Source organism: Hypoxylon trugodes (genome assembly GCF_022578975.1).
Source record: "Hypoxylon trugodes strain CBS 135444 unplaced genomic scaffold F4822scaffold_4, whole genome shotgun sequence".
NCBI classification, from domain to species: domain Eukaryota; kingdom Fungi; phylum Ascomycota; class Sordariomycetes; order Xylariales; family Hypoxylaceae; genus Hypoxylon; species Hypoxylon trugodes.
In genome coordinates, this window is record NW_026250019.1 from 23,681 (window position 1) to 45,432 (window position 21,752).

The 21,752-nt window shown below is 47.9% G+C and overlaps 9 protein-coding genes across 9 annotated transcripts; 6 read left to right on the plus strand and 3 right to left on the minus strand.

Moving 5' to 3' along the window:
• Positions 1–868: 868 nt before the first annotated feature.
• Positions 869–1,528, plus strand: F4822DRAFT_427606 (uncharacterized protein; the record flags this gene model as incomplete). The annotated part of the gene is made up of 1 exon (XM_051460774.1): positions 869–1,528. The coding sequence occupies one exon, from the start codon at positions 869–871 to the stop codon at positions 1,526–1,528; it is 660 nt and encodes a 219-aa protein (XP_051315028.1).
• Positions 1,529–1,621: 93 nt separating this feature from the next.
• On the plus strand, positions 1,622–3,895 carry F4822DRAFT_442625 (uncharacterized protein). The gene is made up of 5 exons (XM_051463014.1): positions 1,622–2,503; positions 2,580–2,808; positions 2,883–2,942; positions 3,002–3,301; positions 3,359–3,895. The coding sequence occupies exons 1-5, from the start codon at positions 2,166–2,168 to the stop codon at positions 3,791–3,793; spliced, it is 1,362 nt and encodes a 453-aa protein (XP_051315029.1). The 5' UTR covers positions 1,622–2,165; the 3' UTR covers positions 3,794–3,895.
• A 65-nt stretch (positions 3,896–3,960) lies between these two features.
• On the minus strand, positions 3,961–6,033 carry F4822DRAFT_436841 (GTP-binding protein lepa; the record flags this gene model as incomplete). The annotated part of the gene is made up of 1 exon (XM_051462347.1): positions 3,961–6,033. The coding sequence occupies one exon, from the start codon at positions 6,031–6,033 to the stop codon at positions 3,961–3,963; it is 2,073 nt and encodes a 690-aa protein (XP_051315030.1).
• A 331-nt stretch (positions 6,034–6,364) lies between these two features.
• Positions 6,365–7,257, plus strand: F4822DRAFT_436842 (DNA-binding protein; the record flags this gene model as incomplete). The annotated part of the gene is made up of 4 exons (XM_051462348.1): positions 6,365–6,448; positions 6,510–6,535; positions 6,600–6,638; positions 6,711–7,257. 4 exons carry the CDS (start codon positions 6,365–6,367, stop codon positions 7,255–7,257), a joined length of 696 nt encoding a protein of 231 aa, XP_051315031.1.
• Positions 7,258–7,512: 255 nt separating this feature from the next.
• F4822DRAFT_194635 (ubiquitinyl hydrolase) lies at positions 7,513–10,816 on the minus strand. Its single transcript, XM_051453624.1, has 4 exons — positions 10,287–10,816; positions 10,147–10,214; positions 7,979–10,071; positions 7,513–7,919 (listed from the first exon to the last, which is right to left on the minus strand). Exons 1-4 carry the CDS (start codon positions 10,312–10,314, stop codon positions 7,769–7,771), a joined length of 2,340 nt encoding a protein of 779 aa, XP_051315032.1. The 5' UTR covers positions 10,315–10,816; the 3' UTR covers positions 7,513–7,768.
• A 470-nt stretch (positions 10,817–11,286) lies between these two features.
• F4822DRAFT_427611 (FeS cluster assembly scaffold IscU) lies at positions 11,287–11,919 on the plus strand (the record flags this gene model as incomplete). Its single annotated transcript, XM_051460775.1, has 2 exons — positions 11,287–11,704; positions 11,774–11,919. 2 exons carry the CDS (start codon positions 11,287–11,289, stop codon positions 11,917–11,919), a joined length of 564 nt encoding a protein of 187 aa, XP_051315033.1.
• Positions 11,920–12,475: 556 nt separating this feature from the next.
• On the plus strand, positions 12,476–14,980 carry F4822DRAFT_194748 (DEAD-domain-containing protein). The gene is made up of 3 exons (XM_051453625.1): positions 12,476–14,481; positions 14,550–14,662; positions 14,728–14,980. Exons 1-3 carry the CDS (start codon positions 12,835–12,837, stop codon positions 14,882–14,884), a joined length of 1,917 nt encoding a protein of 638 aa, XP_051315034.1. The 5' UTR covers positions 12,476–12,834; the 3' UTR covers positions 14,885–14,980.
• A 95-nt stretch (positions 14,981–15,075) lies between these two features.
• On the minus strand, positions 15,076–16,737 carry F4822DRAFT_436846 (Rft-1-domain-containing protein; the record flags this gene model as incomplete). Its single annotated transcript, XM_051462349.1, has 1 exon — positions 15,076–16,737. The coding sequence occupies one exon, from the start codon at positions 16,735–16,737 to the stop codon at positions 15,076–15,078; it is 1,662 nt and encodes a 553-aa protein (XP_051315035.1).
• Positions 16,738–19,520: 2,783 nt separating this feature from the next.
• F4822DRAFT_427614 (hexose transporter) lies at positions 19,521–21,436 on the plus strand (the record flags this gene model as incomplete). Its single annotated transcript, XM_051460776.1, has 5 exons — positions 19,521–19,621; positions 19,687–20,012; positions 20,071–20,517; positions 20,574–20,980; positions 21,047–21,436. The coding sequence occupies 5 exons, from the start codon at positions 19,521–19,523 to the stop codon at positions 21,434–21,436; spliced, it is 1,671 nt and encodes a 556-aa protein (XP_051315036.1).
• Between the last annotated feature and the right edge of the window lie 316 nt (positions 21,437–21,752).

Consider the following 21,752-nt stretch of genomic DNA (forward strand, 5'->3'; position numbering starts at 1 on the left):
TATAAAAATCCTTTCGCTGCCCAATCCGTTGGTTCAGCACCTAGGTGAGCTGCAGCATATTTTGGGGGTTGTGATCGACGGTCTAGATTGGGAATGGACTTCACAGCTCAGATCAACGTATGCAAGATACTTTGGTTGTTAAATGATAAAATATCATCTAGGTCGCATCGGAGTTGATAGACAAAAAAGAAACCTAGAGACTCGGAGATAATCTCACCCTTCACATACAAACGTATTGGTCGGGTCGATGCCCAACGGGGCTGTGCCGAGAACCATATCGAATTCTGACAAAGGTACTGAGCGATTTCGGTTTACACAGCGCTTAAGCTGTCGCCTATCCCACCGAGACGCGTCCGAAAGGAGTAACGGGATGCCTCAATAGTCACCTTGCTATTCGATGCCTCCCCGTGGTGGCGAAAACCTCTCAGCTGCCATGGACGGCATATTTAATTGGATTTGTTTCTATTTTGCGCTTATTAATATCCATCTACCCGGCAGTTATGACATCTGACGAGTAAATACCAGTCATAGGACGTAGATCGGGGGACGTTACATCAGGACGTAATTGTGCTGTTGAGGAGAGTAGCCAACCGCCCATAGATAGTATCTTGAGTTGCAATGTAACTTTATAGAAATCGTTTAAAGCACGTAGTCTGACGGACGTATAATCGTCAAGTGTGGTACCAACATTATATCTCGGGTCATATTAGGCATTGCGGCATGGATAACTTGGCAGATCGTATCAGGTACGTCTTATGCGAGATAGATGCCTACCTACGGGTTGCGTGTATCAAGGTTCTAACTCATTTACAACAGTTGGAAATACGCCGGGAAGTTTTTTCGGTCCATTAAGTATCCTAATGACAACATGGCCGGTTCATCGTCAGAGGTACCACAGGATATAATACAACCCCTGCGATCGGATCAAGTTGACCCTGGTGATAATGTGTCGGTACCTGGGCCGGATAGTCCATCCATACATAGCGAACAAGACTTACATCGAGGAAACTCACGTGTGGTGACATATCAAGGTCGGAAAAGACGCCACTTCAGTCAAAAGTTCAAGGTTAATATTTTCAGTCAGGGAGGGTCAGCAACAGGTGGATCGGCCACGGGCGGATCAGGGATCATTAACGGCAATGGCGACAACTCTGCGGATGTTGGTGATAATTCCATTTCTAGTTTGGCAAGTCAGGTCGCAGCCTTAACGAGACGAGTCGATGAACTTTCCACGGCATCTACACGGGGAGTTATAGTTGAGACGGGAACGTGGAACACGATATCAGTCCGACCGTGGGAATCGCCTCAGCCTCACACCGAAGGACGTGTAAACTTCGTGAAGGAATTTAAGGCAATCCCGACAGTTATGGTGAGCCTGTCATCTGCGGACGTCTCTAACGAAGCGAATTTTCGCGTTGGTGTCTATGCAACTTCCGTGGACTCGAAGGGATTTACCGCCCATGCTGATAGTTGGTTTAATACAACCCTATACTCTTGTGTAATATCCTGGATAGCTATAGGAGAATGACTTTGTTTCTCTTGAGTTATTTATAGACATAATCCAAATATTAGATGCTTATGCGGTCAATGATGCAAAGAGACATGGGACGTTACGTGTGCGGGAAATCTCGAAAGGCGCCTGTTCATCCCTTCGCTTTGATGTTAATTGGCTGAAGGCAACATACACCGCTCTGAAACGAGTCGATACATATACTCATACTTGATATTCGATTGGACATTGGCCTGTAAGACTCCGATGAGTAAGCTTCTTGAACCTTGGTACAGCCCTAAGAGATATGCAGTATGGTTTCAAATCAAATTCTTTTGTTAAGTTGTGTTGGTTCCCTCGGCGTTTTCGAATCCTCGTCATTTAAAGGGTGTTATTTCCAAGGTTCGTAATCTAGATAGACCAAGATGTGATGGATTTCCTAATGTGAAACGACACATCGGGCTGAGCAAATCGGAATATATCTAGGAGGGCGATCGCTCGTGTTCAACTTGCTCATACTTTAGAAAGGCAAGGAACAAGTATCTGCCCGTCGGCCTGTTATTTAATTTCCCGCGGTCTGTACTGGCCTGGCCGCGCGCGAGACAATGCCCACTAAATCCCCTCTTATCCTCATTACACCCCCTCCTTGTTGTAACTTGTGTACTATGTGTCCCTGATGTTCTCACACTCTTCCCGGACGGTCAGGGTCAGCGGTATACCTCTCGACATCGAAGAGGAGGATCTGGCTGATTATTGGAGGCCGCGATCCAAAGGTTCTTCAAGTAAGCTACTTCGGCTTGTTAGACGCCTCGTATCTCTCCAACATCAGGCAGTCTGTAACTTGGACCTCCCAATCGTTTCTTTGGCGCCGCAAAATCAATACCAGACAGGAACCATTACCTTCCCATCCAAAGCTCTTAAAAGACATGCTCTTAGAAAACCCGGGAAATGGAAGTTAGATGATGAGTTCAACTGGATGACAGTACTTTACGCCGCAGCCGAGCCTGATATAGAGTAAGCCTCGTCCCTTTGAAATTCGCTTGTCTCTCTAGCACGAGGCGGAGACATCATTAACGGTCGTGTGATCAAGCATCTGTGCCATCCACGGACTCAACGGAAACGCATTCGATACTTGGGCTGCAGAAAATGGACACATGTGGCTCCGCGACTTTCTACCTCAGCATACTCGCTTCAAGAACTCCCGCATCATGACTTTCGGATACAGTTCTCTCCTTCGAGACAGCAGGAACGGAGCCGCCCTAGCTGAATGGGCTCATAGTCTCCTCCAATCCATCGTATCCCTTCGGAAGTCCCACCCTGTACGTACTTGTTGATGCCATTGTCGCTTGCACGTATGTGCATAGGCTGATAAGTACTAAGCGGAACTTGTTAGGAATGTACTCGTCCCATGATATTCGTATGCCATTCGCTTGGAGGACTTGTTGTTCGCGAGGTATGTATCTGTAGAGGCGTCGAGACGACGGGCGATTAACCTTCAATAATGTCATTTAGGCGATGATCCAGTTGCACGATTTCCCCAACCGATACCACGGGCTAAGTGTAAAGCAGTGTGGCCTCATCTTTCTCAGTACACCCCATTCCGGAGCTATTGCCGCAGATTGGAACGAATATCTGGTTGAACTAGCTGAACGAGTTGGCAAAGTCCGAGGACATGACTTCGCTTATATGCTAGGTTCCTTCAATAGGGAGTCAAGGAGGGCCAAAGAGCGTTTTAAGCTGATCAACCCTACACCTCCATACTTATGCCTTGCTGAGACGCGTGAGACGAATATTCGAGGATATGCAAGAATGGTACGTCGATGGTCCAGAAATACTGTGTGCATATTGACTAATTCTTTCGTACTGTAGATTGTCACACTCGATTCTGCTGGCTTAAATGGCGAGCCAGCACAAGGCGTCGATGGTGCCGACCATAGAACGATCTGTCAATATTCTCGGGACACAGACGCAGGTTATATCCAGATAGTAGAGTGTCTGGAGAACATTAGTGAGAGACTAAGGAACGATGAACTGAGCACCATAGTACTCTCTCGTAACTTATTGTCCCCTAATACTCGCGGTAGAAGCAACATATCCGGTACTCAAACTTATAATGGACGTGGTGGTCGAATATATGGTGGCAACGCGCAGGGTGGTGACGCTCGAGGTGGTGATGCATGGGGATCCGGTGCCCAAGGGGGCAATGCGCAGGGTGGAAATGCTTTCGGCGGTAACTCGAATGGTAGTTATATTCGCGGCGGTAATGCTCGTGGCGGCGATGCAGGAAGTTTCCAGGTATGGTAAGAGGTTTAGATACGGAATATACGAGAAGACCAGATAACTTTCCATGAATAAATGTAGACCTTTCCAACAGGGTAGCACCTCAAAGTGATGATACTAATGATACATTGGGTATTATAAACACATGATATCTACCTCGTAATCATATACACATCAATCGACCCGTCGACTTACTTCGACAAGAACCTTTGGAAGGCTTCTTGTTCGATCACAACGTTGCCGACGGATCTTAGCCTTTTACGGCCCTCCTTTTGTTTCTCGAGCAGTTTCTTGCGCCGCGTGATATCGCTGGCGTGCAACTTAGCCAAGACGTCCTTGCGGAAAGGCTTGAGCGTTTCCCTCGCTACGACCTTCTTGCCGACGGCCGCTTGGATCACCACCTCGAACATTTGACGCTGGACGTGCTCTTTGAATTTCGTAACCCATTGTCGACCTAACCGATCCACCTGAGATAAATGCACTACTCTCGAGATAGCGTCAACTGGCTGTTTATTGACGAGTAGCTGCAACTTGACCAGCTTACTCTCACGCCAGCCATCATCCTCGTAATCGAGCGTCGCATAACCTTTAGTCGCGCCCTTGAGCTTACCGAAAAGGTCATCGACAAGTTGTGCTGTAGGAATACGATATTTGAGGATAACCTGCTGGCCGTGAAAGAACTCGATGCTCTCTTGTTCACCACGGTTGGCCTCGCACAATTCAATGGCACGGCCTAGGAACTCCTCTGGAAGTGTCATGGTCGCAAGCACGTACGGTTCAAAGTAGGTAGCACCACGGGATCGGCCATCTTCCATATCCGGGAAGTCGGTGGGACTTTGAAGGACTGTTTCGGTACCATCACGCCATAATACTTTGGTTTGGACAGCAGGTTCGGTAATGATGATGCTAGCACCATGTTCTTGGCGAAGGCGGTCTTGGAATACGGAACAATGAAGACTACCAAGAAAGCCCAGTCGCCAACCAGCACCCAGAGCTTCGGAGTGGTCCTTGAAGAGAGTAACACTACGGTCGTTGAGAACAAGCTGACCGATACTATCTGCTAGACGGCTATAGTCGGCAGGATCTGTGGGGAAGGCAGCGACGAATACCATAGGTTTGGGTTCTTCGAAGCCCGGGTATGGTTCAACAATGTCTTCCGAGCCAATGGTGGTGAACGTATCGCCAATTTTGGCGTCTTGGATTTTCTTCATACCGGGGTTGAAGTATATATATCCAACTTGACCGGCGCGTAGGACTGTCTGAGGAACTTGGATTGGATAACGAATACCAACCTCGCCAACCGTATATTTGTTCCCAGTCGCAAAACTTATAAGATTATCACCAGCCCTCACAGTTCCGTCGAAGAGGCGCACTAGACATATGACACCTCGGAAGTTATCGTACCACGAATCCACCAACAACATCCTGAGCGGTTTTGATTCTTCTCCCGTCGGCGCTGGAATATTCTCGATGATAGCGGGCAATAATTCCTTGACATTGAGACCAGTCTTTGCACTCACTCCGATCGCATTGCTTGAATCTAACTCAAAAGTAGTTTCAAGTTGCTCGAGAACCCTCGGGACATCTGCAGCTTTCATATCTATCTTGTTAACAACCGGCAAAATCTTGAGACCTTCGGCGAAAGCAAGATAGAAATTGGCGACGGTCTGGGCTTGTATGCCTTGACTTGCGTCCACCAGCAATATAGCTCCTCCGCAACTCGCATAAGACCTTGTTACTTCGGCACGGAAATCGACGTGTCCAGGTGTATCGACGAGATGCAACAGGTAGTCGAGCCCATTATGGTTGTAGATCATAGTACAAGTCTGAGCCTTGACAGTAATACCTCGTTCGCGTTCGACTTCGAGGGTATCGAGGATTTGGCGGTTCTCATCGGACTTGGAAATAGTGCCTGTGATCTCAAGGAGTCGATCGGACAGAGTGGATTTGCCATGGTCGATGTGCGCCACAATGCAAAAATTGCGAAACCGCGAGAGAGGAATAGCAGCGATCCGACGCTCGAGGTCGCCAACTTCTCCAGTCTTTGAGCTATTATATCGACGTGAGGTAATTGGCAAGCTTTTTAACCTAGAAGTAGCCGCTGTTTCAACCGGCCGTAGAGGTCGGCTTTTGGAACCGAGAGGAGGCCATATCGGATATGGGCCACTGCCACAGCGGGTGCTATAAGTTGAGCGGAGAGAATATGGACGGAGACATGATCGCATGAGACCAGACGTCAAAGTACAGTCTAATCTACCACCCATACATACGATTCGTACTTTTCTCTCAATCTTGTCTTGTCACCTTGATTGTCGAGACGTAGAAGAAACAAAAAAGAAAAAGAACGAAGCTATTCCCGATCTCGATTTGAGTTTAACAAAATTGGAAGCGAATTGACAGGGTTCTTCTTATCTTATCGTTATCTTATCGTTAGCTCCGATACTTCGGTACGTACACCCTATTTCCGTCATCACCCCGCCAAATTTCCAAAGTTGCAAGTAAACAAATCTCGACAATAATTCTTCCAACATCCAACGTTCAACTCGCAACACTACAATATCGAGAACTACACCGGATAGCAAATTCACAATCAAAATGGCATCCACAGCACCAGAGAAAGATAAATCCAAGGTCCACAAGCTATCCCTTAAAGGAAGCGCAAAACTTGTGGCCGAGTTCGTATGTTTACCCCTCGACAGACCGACTCTTGTACTTTGATGTTAACAATGTCTTTCTGCAGTTCCAATACTCGATTCATACCATATTGTACGATATTCCAATAATAAGAGACTATTTATAATAGGAAATGACATACTAACCTCCAAAATAGATTCCAAAGAGGCGTCTACCCAGCCGAAGACTTCACAGCGTAAGTACCAAACATCCCCATATCCCATCCCATCCCATCCAACAACCAACCTAACTAACAAAACCCAACCAGCGTCAAAAAGTATGGCCTAAACATGCTCGTATCCGCCGACGACCAAGTAAAAGCCTACATCAAGAAGATCATGTCACAACTCGACAAATGGATGCAACACGGCAAGATCAGCAAGCTAGTCATCGTCATCACAGACAAGGACACAGGCGAGCACGTCGAGCGATGGCAATTCGACGTCCACATCTTCAACACGCCCTCCTCCAAGTCTAAGAAGAGCAAGGCAGCCTCGAACCAAGAAAACGACGCTCCTCCCGCTGTATCCAACGCGGCATCCTCGGCCGACCCGACCAAGACCGAGGCCGAGATCCAAGCTGAGATCGCTGCGCTCTTCCGCCAGATCACTGCTTCCGTTACCTTTTTGCCCCAGCTATCGGGCGATTGCACATTCAACGTCTTGGTATATGCTGATGCCGACAGCGACGTGCCTGTTGAGTGGGGTGATAGTGATGCCAAAGAGATCGTCAACGGCGAAAGGGTACAATTACGAGGATTTAGTACCACGAGCCACCGAGTCGAGACTTTGGTTAGCTACCGACTAGGGGAGTGACGGATATCTATTCTTGGAATAACTGACCAAATCAGGTGGTTCAACTGGGGTATCAAGCTGTATTGTACAATTTGGGACATGTTATAAGGGGTGATGTAACCTCTTCATGGCGTCCATGGCGTTCTGGCTTTTTATTTCACCCTTCTGTCCGGGGCGGGCATGTGGGATATATACAGGAATTGTATTACATCCAGACTCACATAATGGGACAATTGCCTAGGTGATTCAGAATGTTATCTCTGAAAATATGGCCACGAACCATTTGCAGTGTAGAGGGTGACTTATCCGCCGCCCTATCATGCATTTTATTTTCCGACAACGGCAAATCTATTGCAGGTAGCCACCAGGTAGCCCTCAATTATCTATGCTCTTTTGGGGATTCCATGCTTCCTCAGATCATTATGCTTCATTCCTCATCCCTCAACTTCCGAAAAATAGAGCCAAATGTGTTTTCTCCTTATTTCCATGAACACTATCCTCTTGCTTGACCGCAAAACTCCTTGATCTCTTATCAATTTACACGGTTGAAGAAGTAGACGTACGCCGTTTTCTTCATCTCTTCTACGTCACCTGCTTCAACTACTTTCTCGTCGTTGAAGAGAACCCAATTCCATCTCGATGCCGTAGTGTCTAGTAGCTTACGAATGAATGCCACATAATGTCTATCTTATTGTTAGCATTACTTCTGCGCCCTTGTCTTCTTGAATATGACAAAACTCACCCTGTATGAATGCTAGTACCCTTGTGGCATACTATGCTCTGTAGTTGGAATTTGGCAGGCAAGTTAGCGCTACCAGCAGCCGCAGCCTCCTTGTCTTCTGTTGACGGCGCGGAGTCATCACCGAAATCACCTTGCTCATCAGGATGGCTAAATAACCATTCTACAGCACGTTCCACGTCTCCACCAGTTTCCTTAAGAGCTTTGCGAGCTTGCGGCGCACCAAATCCCATGGCTCCGAGCATCTCGATCTTCTCAGGATCCACTGCGGCATTACCTCCCATCGCAGCCGATGCGATGACAAGCGGTTTGTCAATGTCGGGATCTTCCATATGACCAAATAACCACTCCATCGCTGTGTTGGCATCCGAGTTACCTGTGGCGTGTAGCGCTCTTTCGCAGCGGTTACGAGGGAATCCCATTGCCATCAGCCCATCTAGGGCTGCCTCATTGGGGACAAATGCCGGGGCTGCCGACGTCTCTTCTTCTGGTAGCGGTTCCTCTGATGGTTGGAGTCCGGACGATAGATATTCGTCGAGTGGAAATGGCTCATCCCCCACAATGACGGGGACATCGACTTTACGAGGCACCCAATTTTCGACCGTCATCTTTCGTGCATTGACAATTAATGTCGTTGGGAATGTCTTGAATAGAGATCGCTTCGTGAAACCGTCCTTGCTTCCACACGATGCGCATGTCAATTCTACCGCCTCTTGGGCCGTGAGATTATCAAGACATTGCTTAAATGTAACAGGCTTGTAGCGGTCACCTTCGCCGTCAACAGCCGGCAATTTCTCCAAAGGTACGTCTATAAAAATGCTGTCTTGCTCGGTACTGGTATAGCGCACCTTTTTGCAACTGAGACATTGCAGTCGTTGCTCGAGGGCGAATCTAAATGGCTGTGTAGGGTCCGTTAGAGGAGCGGGATGTTGTGATCTGGTGATCAGCTTAATGATATGTTGCAGAAGTTCAAATGCATCTTGCTGGCGCATTGTAGAAAATTCGGCATGCCCTCGGCCAATAAGATGCTTGAGCATGCTGGGAGCCAAACCTTTCTGGTGCGGGATTTCGGGGGAATCTTCAGAAGCTATCACATCGGAATCCGGCTTCGAGTAACGGCCTGACCAAAGACCGTCTCCTAGCTTGCGAAGTTGCGTTTCCAAGTCCTGGGCGGGATCGGGGACGATTGGCAAATCACCATCGACATAATAACGTGTGTGGAAGGCAGGCAGGTCAAATAGACACTGTAGTATGCTTGCAAGATAACAACTGTTACCGAGGTTCTTCAATCCGGTCAAGCCAGGCCCGTATAGCGGTTTAAGCTCCTTTCCATCCTCGGTAGTCATAGAGAACTCCCAACGGAGATTCTGCTCGATCTGCATCTCCGTTAAGCTCTTCTCTGTCTTGACCTGATCAGAGAGTATGATGCTCCAGTGTGCCAAGTGGGGCGCAAGATCGTTGTCGACGCGCTCGTCATCACACTCGTAGCAATATACATCTGCCGTGCCCTCTGGACTAATGGATCCTAACTTGACAGCGACTGCGTGCTTCGTCTCGGTTGCGTGTGCTAGTCCGTGCGAATTGCCTCCAACGCCACCAAATTGAGCTCGCCCGCAGCCCAAATTGCCGCATTCCAGACATAACCATAGGTTCTCCTTAAGGTCACACTTGGAACAGTGACCCAGGTCGCTTTGGAGTTTACGACTCTCCTGTTGTTGTAACAGAAGAATGTGTTCGCAACCAGTCAATTCTTGCTCCCAGGCTTTGACCTCCTCTTGTCGCGAGAATGCATTTGCCTTGAGAATACCGTCAACGATTGGGGCGAGCTTCGGACTAGTCTTGTCAAGCTCGGTCGAGCATTCGTGGCATTTGACGGTTGTTGTAATGTCGTATCGATCGGCTTCGGTCTCGGCTGCTATAGCTAGCTTGGTCATCTTCGCAGGTGGTTCATCTTTAACGACTCTCTTTCGGGTTCGACGAATATTAAGGGCGAGTGGGTGACTACGCGTGACATGGTGAAGCTGCGAATGAGCATTCTCGCCAGGGCAACCTCCGTTGAAACATTGCAGGCAGACATCTAGACCATAGGGTTCGTCCTAATCCGCGTAAATATGTACCTATTAGTACAAGGCTAGAGGAGCCGTAGTCGGTATAGGAGAGGCAAAGCTTACGATAGAATCAAAGCACTGTGTGCAATCTTCGCGGTAGACCGACTGGGCTGGTGTTGGAGGGCTTAAGGCTGCAATGCGTCACATTGTAAGCTACAAGAGTACACACGATAAATTGAAGCTATAGTTTCGTTCCGACTTACAGATGGAATCAAGATGTTGACACGCCATCTTGAAGGGAAGAGGAGAAGTTGGATACGAAGAGAGGTACAACAATGTCGATGTCGGAGCAGTAAAGAGTGGTGATGTATCAAGTTACGAAGTTTTGTTGACAAAGTTCAGAATAAATAAAAAATTAAATATTTCGGTGGTGTTCAAATACAAACGAAATTCATTCGTTAAGAAGCTCTTTCCTCTAAAACATCAGGTAAGAAGTAGGCAACCGAAGGCGGTAACGTAACTGGTGCAGAAGCTACGCACGGCGTGAGGAGCTTCATGCGGTAGGTGGGAGGTACATGTACATTGAGCTTCGGATGGAGGGGTACGAGTTGAAATTGCCCCACGTTATGGTGATGCCTAGGTACATAATCTAGGTACTGGCAGCCAACGCGTACAACCTAAAATGTGGGCGGGGTTCCAAAATGCTAGCAGTTGGCAATCAATTGCCTGCAGATGACACGCCTAGAAGGTTCGGCCAGCAATTAGATTTATCGGACTCGGACCCAAGTTAAAAGCGTGGCAGCGTGAGAAAGCTGCAAGAACGGATCTGATAAGAGAGAAAATGTGGAGAAGCTGACCAGCATTACAGTGTGCACCATCTGATTAGCGCAAACCTTTTCAAATTCACACGGTCTATAATACCCCTACAGCCAACCCCTCCTTACAGTGCGACTTATCATCTCCGAGGCTTATGATTTCATTCTAGATTTAAAGCTTCTTGATTCGCCACAGCGCCCCAGATCCATTTTATTACCGAGATCGCCGACAAAGACCGCTTCATATTTTTGGGGTTTCTACGTTTGACCTCATCATCTCCGAATTAATAAACTCCCGACCTAAATTTCTATCTCTTCCATCCTTTCCGCTACACCTCAATTTTTTTCTCTCTTTGACAGCAAACAATCAGCATTGCGCATTCTATCATCCATCGAGATAATCTAAACGACTACTCGAATAAATCTCACGAATATCACATTCGCCAAAATGCTATCGCGAACACTGGCTAATACTGCTCGACGAGCAGTCGCATCTACGACACCTCGCATCGCCACCCGTCAGACTCTCAGCCCGTTCGCTAATGTTTCGCGCCGATCATATCACGAGAAGGTCCTCGACCACTACAGCCGACCGCGTAATGTTGGCTCTATGCTTAAGACCGATGTCGACGTTGGTACCGGTCTAGTTGGCGCACCGGCTTGTGGCGATGTCATGAAATTGCAAATTCGAGTTGACCCCAAGGACAACACCATCGCCGACGTCAAATTCAAGACTTTTGGCTGCGGTAGCGCTATCGCCAGTTCAAGCTACCTGACCGAACTCGTTCGAGGCATGACTTTGGAAGAGGCAGGACGGATCAAGAACACAGAGATTGCTAAGGAACTCTGCTTGCCACCCGTCAAATGTAAGTCATCCAATTTTTTATCATTGTGAAGACGACTATCGTGGATCAAAATACTAATATTTCATCTAGTGCACTGCTCCATGTTGGCCGAGGATGCTATCAAGTCTGCTATCACCAACTACTACAGCAAGAACCCTCACGCCAAGCCCACGAGTCTTGCCGGCACCGCAGCTAAGCTACCCAGTGTTGGCGAGGTTGCCGCCGCAACTGCTTAAGGGCGAGACCGTCTACTAGTTTAATCTAGTCTGTTTGGCGGAACAATTCATTTCTTGCATGGGATACGGAGTAAGGCGGAATCAATAGGTCTACGAAAAGTTGTCGTTTAGATGATGAAATGGTGAACCCGCACAGGGTTAGCAACGAGGAAGGAAACAAACAGCAAGTCTTCACGATATCGTTTGTCGCAAGATCTCGATGAATACCTAGGTATGGAGGGCCTTCTTCCTTTGAGTATGTGCTTTTGGAGTTGGGGAGGCGATGGACATGCAATCTCACCATTCCTCGAGTCGTTGAACCTATTATGTGTTCTTACAACACTCGTTACGAGATGTACAATAGTCCTACATTTGGGAATAAAATTGTAAAACCACGTTGAGCCATTTCTTTCAAGTCATCTGTCAATGAGATAAGGGGAGTAGCAAATTGCAGTGCGGCCGTGGTTGAATCACTCTCCGCTCACCATCAATGAGACTCTTATTTTGTAGTCTTTCGATAACAAATCAGATGCCATCACACGCGTCTTAAGCTTCATATAACATCTCTACTATTGAACGTTAGAAATGGCCTCATAATCTTGACGGTAACAAGGAACGCCACCTCATCATCGGAGCTACATAAACTCCGTCCATGCAAAATTTCAAGGTTGGTTAGTCCCACTATTCCTAGTTAAGCCCACTAGCCCACTTAGGCCCTTAGGTTAAGTGGGACCAACCTTATCTTATCGGTATCGGCATACTCAATTGATTTTTTTTTTTTCTTCATAGTTGTACCGTCTAGCTTTCTCACAAACCACGGCGCTTGTGGAGGCCAATTCTTGCTTGCGAAGAATTAGTTGCTCAGATCTTCTGCCGTCGGTTTAATTGCTTTGAAAACTAGTCGGCTCCCCAATCATCCCAACGAAACCTGCAAACATGTCGAAGCATCGCCTCGAAGATGCCGAAGAGGTAGAAGCCGGAGCCATTTCGCGCAAGAAGTCCAAGAAAGACAAGAAGGAGAAGAAGGAGAAGAAGGATCGCAAAGAGAAAATACGAGACGCCAACACGGAAGACTCAACTCCAGTAGATTCTGCAGTGGAAGCCACAGTCCCAGAGACCAACGGCGAAACGAAATCGAAAAAGAAGGACAAGAAAAAGGAAAAGAAAGAAAAGAAAAGGAAGCATACAGAGGATGAGGTTGCAAATAGCAATGGAGCAGACCCAGAACATGTGCCAAAAAGCGAGGAGGTAGAAGAACAAGTCGCAACTGCTGAAACCGACGAAGTACCGTCTCGCGACGAAGTGGACTCGGATCGCAAATCCAAGAAAGAGAAGAAGAGTAAAAAGGATAAGAAGGACAAGAAAGACAAAAAGAAGCGCAAGACAGAAGAAGCAGAGTCTAATGGTGTCCTCAACGGACATACCAACGGGGACGTACCAGAGACTACGAATGGAACTACCGACGCTCCAGCTTCTTCGAACACGCCACAAACATACGAGCAGACAGCGGCTTTATCCGCCGTCCCAGAGTCCGACATTACGACCTTCCTAAGCACTCACGAAATCACCGTTACCGATCCCCTTTCTACCAAACCCCTCCGTCCCATCATAGAATTCGCCCACCTACCATCCTCCGCTCTAATCAGCAAAAACCCGTTCGCCTCCTTCAAAGCCCCCACTCCCATCCAAGCCGCATCATGGCCCTTCGGCCTCTCCGGCCGGGACATCGTCGGCGTAGCAGAGACGGGTTCAGGAAAGACCATTGCCTTCGGGCTACCCCTCATCTCCGCCGTACTAGGGATGCCCAAGTCCAAGGGTAGCGGGAGGATACGCGCAGTCGTAGTATCGCCCACGCGCGAGCTCGCAATGCAGACAAACGAGCAACTCGCCAAGCTCGGTGATCTCGTCGGCCTAAAAACCGTATGTGTCTACGGCGGTGCGCCAAAAGACGACCAGCGGGTTCTATTGCGCAAGGCAGACGTCATTGTCGCGACGCCTGGTCGCTTAAAGGATTTCCTCGACGAGGGTGCCGTTAAGTTAGATGACGCTAGGTTCGTAGTACTAGACGAAGCCGACCGTATGTTGGACAAGGGATTTGAAGATGATATCAAAAGGATCATCGGATGTACGCCGAGGAAAGGAGAGCGCCAGACGCTCATGTTCACCGCGACGTGGCCGCAGAGCGTACAAGCTCTTGCTTCTACTTTCATGGTATCGCCCGTTAAGATCCAAATAGGCGGCAACGAGAGCGGTGACTTACAAGCGAACACAAGAATCGAACAGCGTGTCGAGATTGTGGATCCTCGCGGTAAGGAACAGAGATTATTACAGCTACTCAAGGCTCAGCCTAGGAACGAGCGAGTCCTAGTTTTCTGTCTGTATAAGAAAGAAGCTACTCGCGTCGAAGGGTTCCTTCAACAACGTGGTATCAAGGTTGTGGGTATACACGGTGACTTGAGACAAGAGCAGAGAACTCGAAGTTTGGAAGCATTTAAGACGGGACAGACACCTGTTCTAGTCGCAACGGATGTCGCTGCGCGAGGTTTAGATATCCCCGAAGTTAAACTCGTGATTAACGTCACAGTAAGTCAAATTGTCTATCCATTCGCTAGCTCAATGTACATGACAATATGCTAACGAGTCTATTCCAGTTCCCGCTCACAATTGAAGACTACGTTCATCGTATTGGCCGTACCGGACGAGCAGGCAAAACCGGACAAGCCATCACGCTCTTCACCGAGCACGATAAGGCGCATTCTGGAGAGTATGTTGAACATTAACCCACCCGCCTATCCAAAAAAGCATGGACTTCTGCTAACACCTCTCTAGGCTTATCAATATCCTCAAAGCCGCGGGTCAGCCAGTACCAGAAGACCTAATGAAGTTTGGTACCACCGTTAAAAAGAAGGCGCATGGTACTTACGGAGCATTCTTCAAGGACGTTGACATGACGAAGAAGGGCACTAAGATCACATTTGATGATTAAGGGGGCATTAAGGCGACACGCACTATTTTCTATGGGACGGCTATATCCACACGTAGACGTTACCTTGTTGTCTGGTTTCGGCCGCGGACGGAATGGTAACAGTCCAGAAGGTATTTGCGTTCGGTGTAGGCACTGCTCTTATGGTTAGGCATACGTCGGCAAATAGATAGGCAAAAGGTACTCAAGAAAACTTACATGACAGCCACGAATGGTATTGCTCTTATTATGATAGTGATTAGATCTTTAAAAACGTGCGGCGAGACATCACCAACGGAGATGCCAGCCCGCATTACGGAAGCCCAAAAGGCAGCCGTTGCAAGAGTTGATAGTGCCAACCCGTTTGGAAGCACACCGCTCCAGCTGAAATCACTTCCGTTATTCCTGAAGTAGTGGGAGATGAAGGTTCCACTCCAGATGATTCGACATAGCATATTAATGCTATTGGCGTATACCAGGCCTGCCGCGCCGAGGTCCAAGACACGAAGGGAGACGAAGCCAGCGATGCCAAATGCTAAACTAAACGCGCCCATCCATAGGCTTTGACGATGTACTTCGGATTCCGTAGCAACTGACGAGACGAATGCTTCGGCAACGCCGTTGATTGCTAGAAGAGGGATATATAGACAATATCGTGCCAATACGGCACCCGCTCCGCTAGCAGACCATTTGGGCCCCGCGACAATCTGGACCAGCAAGGGAGCACCGTATGGTCCCAACGTCACTACGACCACGCTCAGGAGGACGTAGAACTTCAGCAGGGCTTGTAAATCCGAACGTGCCTTAGCGATCGCTTGTTTTTCGGGCGAACCTTTAGCAGAGGAGAGCAACTTGCTAAAGTAGTTTCGACTACTCTCCTCAATGGGTTGAAAAACCAGACGTGCCAACAAGCTCCCGTAATTATTGGCAAGAGCATAAATACCCTGAGACCTGGGATCGGACAGTATGGAGACTAGGAATGTATCGCCTTGTGTGAGAATATGCTTCACGAAGGATTGCGCTGTCAGACTAGAGGCGAGTTGTAGAGTTGGCTTGAAGAAGTAGCCGAACACGTATTCGGTCTCGGGAGGTTGTCTTGTATCCTTCTCTTTGCTAGACTTATGTTCCGGTGAAGAACTCCTTCTTAGGAATAGAGAGAACCCTTCAGCAGACGCCAATTGTGCCCCGTACCATGTATATACGGCGAGGAGTCCAACTCCATAAGCCAGCTGTCCCAACGCGAACGGCAATACACCAAACTCTAAACCCTTCCTCCAAGCCCAATTGGCAGCTCCGAACGTAACGAGACATCGAAAGAAAGTGGCAATCGATTCGGCGGCGGCTCGAGGTCCAAAGCGTAGTCGGTATTGTAGAATAACGAATGCGGGTTCGGAGAGTAGTTCGACGATAGCTGCCAACCCATATATACGAAGAGCAACATCGAGGTATGGTGTCTCAGCAGTAGCAGAGTCTACATAGCGAATATATGCCCAGCCAAGTCCAACCGATGTACCCAAGCCTAGCACGAGGGAGAGGTGCGCAATATTGACCACCGACTGGCTATCCCTTGCATTGGATTTATCATTGTCGACACCAGAGGAGGTTGAGGGACTCTCTTGTCTCTGGATAGCTACGCGTAAAGACTCTCGAGCAAAGAATAGGACGGATAGATAATAGACTTCGAGCTGAGTCGAAACACCAAGTAGTTGAGCTGTGAGGAAACGAAGTAGGAGTTGGTTGGCTATGAAAGTGACGGCGCGCGACGCGATCTGGAGGACGATTAGCAAGGATGCCCCACGAACAGCAGAGCCTTGTTTTGGGGTAGTAGTAGTTGTAGCTGTAGCTGCAGTCGTAGTGGTCTTTGGTTGTTGGGCCATGATCATGAATGTGTAAAGAGATGCGTTAACATCCGAGGAAGTTTAAGTTATCTAGATTCATATCAAATATCAGATAAGCTGTCGCTAGTCGCGTACTATAGACTAAGCTGAAGTTTATTTCACGATGATGACAGCTTACAATACCTAAGGTAACTACGCTAATGCTTGTAGTGGTTAGCGATTGCCTTTGCGAGGCCTCAGGCAACTAGTGCCACTATAATTAGAGCCCTAACAGCCCTACACTAAACGTCAGCACGTGCCCATAAATGCCTCTAGTAACCTTAACGACTTCTTCCTCCTTCATCATTTTTATACGACTCGTCCAATACAATAATCCAAGTCTGTCTACAACTCATCATGTGTGTGGCCAAAGAAAGGTATATGTTTCAAGCGAAATCAACCATTTAGTCATACATTAAAGCTCGTTTAAGCTATTCGCTCCTTTTATTGGCACCAAGTTTGGTACAAAACGGAATCTTCGTATGATCACCGATCTCAATCCCGACTTGCTTGAGAATTAACACCGGAACCAGAGATTTCGAGTGCGATATATCGGTCCGATGCGTCTGAAACGTGGTCATCGGAGTCTAGCCTTTCCTTTCCTACCTACCTATTGCCTCTCGGGGTTACCAAGTAGTATACCCCATATACCCCATATTATAACCATACTATAGTCTAGACCGCCGAAGCTATCCCAACCTCTAACCTCGAACGGGGAGCTGACTACATTGAACCCCAGAGGATGCAAATTATCGTCATCTCCGGTTTGGCCGATATGAGATCCTCCATTAAACTCAGCCGTTTATGATTCTTATCGACCTACGTCGGGGGCATATGTTTCCATGAAGAACACGAAGAAGATTTAATAGTAGGTAGACGATGTGTTGCATTGGTCGTCACCTTCTATGTCATTGGGTGCCATACCATACCCAATTTTAAGAAACAAATTCTGCACATCTGGCGTCAATGCTTACTATTCAATATCTGAGCCAACAGCCATTCGTAGCCTATCATTTACGCCTCCGGACAGGTTTTATTGAAAATCCTAAAAGATGACATCCCGAATTGACGCTCCTTCTCGGCGGTATTATACTCAACGCTCGGACAATGAGTATCGAGCCATCTTGATGTCGGCCAGATTCCCTGCATTAGATCGTGCATTTTAAGCCGAGAGCATCAACAAGACATTCATCCAGTCAACAAAGATACCTGAGTACAAACTCGTAGAGTTGACAATACGAATCGAAACAGTTCTATTCTTGCAAGCGTCGCACAACATCTACTAAAGCCAGACTAGAGACACAAGTATATTGGATGGAGAATTCGCCGGTCTCTTTTTAGTGAACGGCACTTGCACGCCCCCTGTAATACCGGGTTGCGGGGGGTGTGGGATGTCAGAATATGAATACCTGTGTACCTACTTGGCACCTAGGTAAGTATGGGGAAGGCTTAGGAAGCTTAGTTACCTAATTTGATAGCTTCATCTTGTCCCTATAGCACGATGGTAAGCAGCTAATGCAGTGGAGCCCTACACCCGCATCCATCCCGTCTAGGCTTTCTAAGGAATCCTAGTCATCCGTTCCATTTGGCGCGTTGTTTCGACTCAGGATTGCCTCGCGGCTTCGCAGCTTCGACGGCACGAACAAAGCTATTAGCCACCTACACCTTATGCAGACCTCGTACCTCGTGAGACGAATATGCAAGACGGGATGAGTTACTTTCTATCTGAAGAATTCCTGAAACACCAACTCCCACGTCACTATTCTCTCCCCTCTTTAGGAAACGTTATACATCCAAATCCAATACCACAGGCACCGCGTTACCCAACATCTGGCCCTTGTCATTTCTTATTTAAGGTCCCTAGCCACGCATCGTCCTACAATTGACGAGCTCACGAGTAGTGTAGGCTGTTGTCCGTGTCCACCACATAAATAAGGAGCTTTGCGCTACCTTAGTCATGTTGGCCCGTTCGATATTGCTACTTCGTACATATGGGTCCCGAGAGTTAAGATTTGCGGTGCCACTCCAGCGAGATACACACCCACATAGATCTCTCTCTCTACCTCTCTTCCAGCACACTTTCCCTCGGGACCCGATCCAGGAAATCATTGGATTGGGACATGCAGGCTGTAATCTCTGCGCTACAATCGGACCGGCCGCGACTGGCTAAGCCTCGTGATGTACTACCTTGTCAAAGGTCTTGCCTAGATGGGACAGGGAGCCTCGATGATGAATTTTCGGGATCGAAGTTTTCCACTCGTCCTTTTTGCCCACTGTGTGTACCCCTCCCTCGAGTTCCATCTAATAATTCCATACCCAGCACCCTATCCAAATCTCGTTATCGACTGATACCCTGGGGTACCCAGACGAGTTTGATTTGCTGGTAAACTAAACGGCAGGGGTCCCGACTTTTTTCTTATTTTATTTCTCCTGCAATTCTTAATGGCTTCGATACCCCGGTGCCTCGTGTCCTTCTCCTGCGGCGTGGTCGCCCACAGTTACGCATACAACTTATTATCGTTAGTAGTATAATTACCTATAACCATCCCCTGGCTACGAAAATTAAAAATAAAATGCGTTCGCGTCTGTGATCCTTAAAATTATTTTCGATATTTTTTCCCGAGGGTCACATGTATAAAATTCCTTCGCTCGCCTGAAAGAGAAAGTTATCCGCAACCGTCTGATCGACAAAGCTTCATGGTCACCCTGTAGTCATTTCGTATACTAAGGTTTTACCTGACCCCGGTTGACTATAGGTTTCCAGCACAATCATAACGTCCACGATGGTTCGATTTGCGGTCCAGAAACCCGCCGAAGATGCCGGCAAGGCATGGCCAGCTATCGCCATCGGTCTCTTCGTGGCCTTTGGTGGAGTTCTATACGGGTACGTGCAGAAGCCATGAGTATCCACGCGCACAATAATCTAATGCGTTGATTTGATGAGCGCAGTTATGATACCGGTACCATCAGCGGTATACTAGCTATGGACTATTGGCAAAATCTCTTCTCGACAGGTTATGTCAATACGAAGGGCCACAAAGACGTATCGCCGTCCCAATCTTCCGCCATTGTATCCATTTTATCCGCTGGCACGTTCTTCGGGTCCCTAGGGTCACCATTCCTCGCTGATACAATAGGTCGACGGTTCGCCCTTATTGCTTCTTCTTGGGTGTTTATTCTGGGTGTGATATTACAGACTGCTGCTACAGCGTTACCGTTGTTCTTGGCTGGGCGGTTCTTTGCAGGTTTTGGTGTCGGTTTGATCTCAGCGCTGAGTACGTGTGATGTGTTGTTAAGTATTTGATTGTTTCAATCCGTTAACAAAGAGGATAGTCCCATTATACCAAAGCGAAACCGCACCGAAATGGATTCGAGGAGCCATCGTCGGAGCTTATCAATTCGCGATTACAATTGGTCTACTCTTGGCTGCCGTTGTAGACTACGCAACACAATACCGACAAGATACCGGCTCATACCGTATCCCAGTCGCTGTCCAATTTGCGTGGGCCATCATTTTGATCAGCGGTATGCTCTTGCTGCCAGAGACGCCACGATTCTTGATCAAGAGAGGCCAGCATGACAAAGCCGCAAACTCCCTCAGTAAGCTTCGAAGGATCGAACCCAAGCACGCGGCGATCGAAAGCGAGCTTCGCGAAATCCAAGCAAACCACGATTACGAGATGAGCATCGGAACGTCCACGTATCTCGACTGTTTCCGTGGACCCATGTTGAAGCGTCAGCTCACCGGAATGGGATTGCAGGCGCTGCAGCAACTAACAGGTAATGATGCTCTGTCTTGCTTGAGAATAAGCTGTTCTAACCATTAGTTTTACTAGGCATTAACTTCATCTTCTACTACGGAACCCAATATTTCAAGAACTCGGGTATCCAAGATCCATTCACAATCCAAATGATCACATCCTGCATCAACGTCGTCTCGACCATCCCCGGTCTCTGGGCAGTTGACAAACTCGGCCGTCGTCCCCTTCTCCTCTGGGGTGCCGTCGGAATGTGCATCAGCCAATTCCTAGTGGCCATGCTCGGCACTCTAACAACAGGACAAGACTCATTGGGAAATATCATCGTGTACAACGTCGCTGCGCAAAAAGCCGGTATCGCATTTGTCTGTATCTACATTTTCTTCTTCGCCAGTACCTGGGGACCTCTTGCGTGGGTTGTAACCGGCGAGATCTACCCGCTTAAGACGCGAGCCAAGAGTTTGAGTATGACTACCGCTACTAACGTAAGTTCAGTCCAATTGTCTCCTTTCTTTCAATTTGAATCTACTTAACTAAGTATCCATCAACAGTGGCTCCTAAACTGGGCGATAGCATACGCGACCCCCTACCTAGTCAACTACGGAGAAGGCTACGCAAACCTGCAATCTAAGATTTTCTTCGTCTGGTTCGGCGCCTGCTTTATCTGCATCTCGTTCGTGTATTTCTTCATCTACGAGACCAAGGGCTGGTCACTAGAAGAGGTCGACGAGTTATACAGCGAGGTCACCAGCGCACGCAAGAGTGCTAGTTGGACACCTAGCACCACCTTCGCGCAACGACAGGCGGTGACATCAACTGCTGATGGTGGCGTTACTACCGCTGCGGATGTTTCCGAGAGTGCTCCTGCCGAGAAGCCGGATTTGACGAGCGAGCAACATAGCGATGGGTTGTCGCATCACGATGAGAATCCTACGGTGTAAATATTCCACCGACATTTACCTCGCTTTATATGGTTTGGTTGCTGGGTGACATTGTATGTTATGTATGGTGGAGACACGCTCATCTAGGTTAGATATCTATTTCACAAGTTAATCATTGGCGGTGTCATTTACTTAAAAAGTAGTAGGATAGTATTGTTTATGAAAACATGGGATAATATTTAGCTCCCTAGACCCTCGACTGTCTCGTGCGTGTCTAGTGGAAATGCATCCTTTAACTAACCCGCGATTCCTTAGTCTATATTGTAAAAACCTCGCAATAAAAATAATCGAAAAGTAAAACGCCCCTGGCTTAGAA

What these genes read in the sequence shown, in the direction of transcription:
- F4822DRAFT_442625 (XM_051463014.1), top strand. Translation starts at nt 2,166, where the DNA reads ATGTTCTCACACTCTTCCCGGACGGTCAGGGTCAGCGGTATACCTCTC. An exon ending in GCAGCCGAGCCTGATATAGA is followed by an intron (nt 2,504 to 2,579) that starts GTAAGCCTCGTC and finishes CGTGTGATCAAG; the next exon opens with CATCTGTGCCATCCACGGAC. An exon ending in CCCTTCGGAAGTCCCACCCT is followed by an intron (nt 2,809 to 2,882) that starts GTACGTACTTGT and finishes GGAACTTGTTAG; the next exon opens with GAATGTACTCGTCCCATGAT.
- F4822DRAFT_194748 (XM_051453625.1), top strand. Translation starts at nt 12,835, where the DNA reads ATGTCGAAGCATCGCCTCGAAGATGCCGAAGAGGTAGAAGCCGGAGCC. An exon ending in AACTCGTGATTAACGTCACA is followed by an intron (nt 14,482 to 14,549) that starts GTAAGTCAAATT and finishes AGTCTATTCCAG; the next exon opens with TTCCCGCTCACAATTGAAGA. An exon ending in GATAAGGCGCATTCTGGAGA is followed by an intron (nt 14,663 to 14,727) that starts GTATGTTGAACA and finishes ACACCTCTCTAG; the next exon opens with GCTTATCAATATCCTCAAAG.
- F4822DRAFT_194635 (XM_051453624.1), bottom strand. Translation starts at nt 10,314, where the DNA reads ATGGCGTGTCAACATCTTGATTCCATCT. An exon ending in TCAACATCTTGATTCCATCT is followed by an intron (nt 10,215 to 10,286) that starts GTAAGTCGGAAC and finishes GACGCATTGCAG; the next exon opens with CCTTAAGCCCTCCAACACCA. An exon ending in GGTACTAGCATTCATACAGG is followed by an intron (nt 7,920 to 7,978) that starts GTGAGTTTTGTC and finishes ACAATAAGATAG; the next exon opens with ACATTATGTGGCATTCATTC.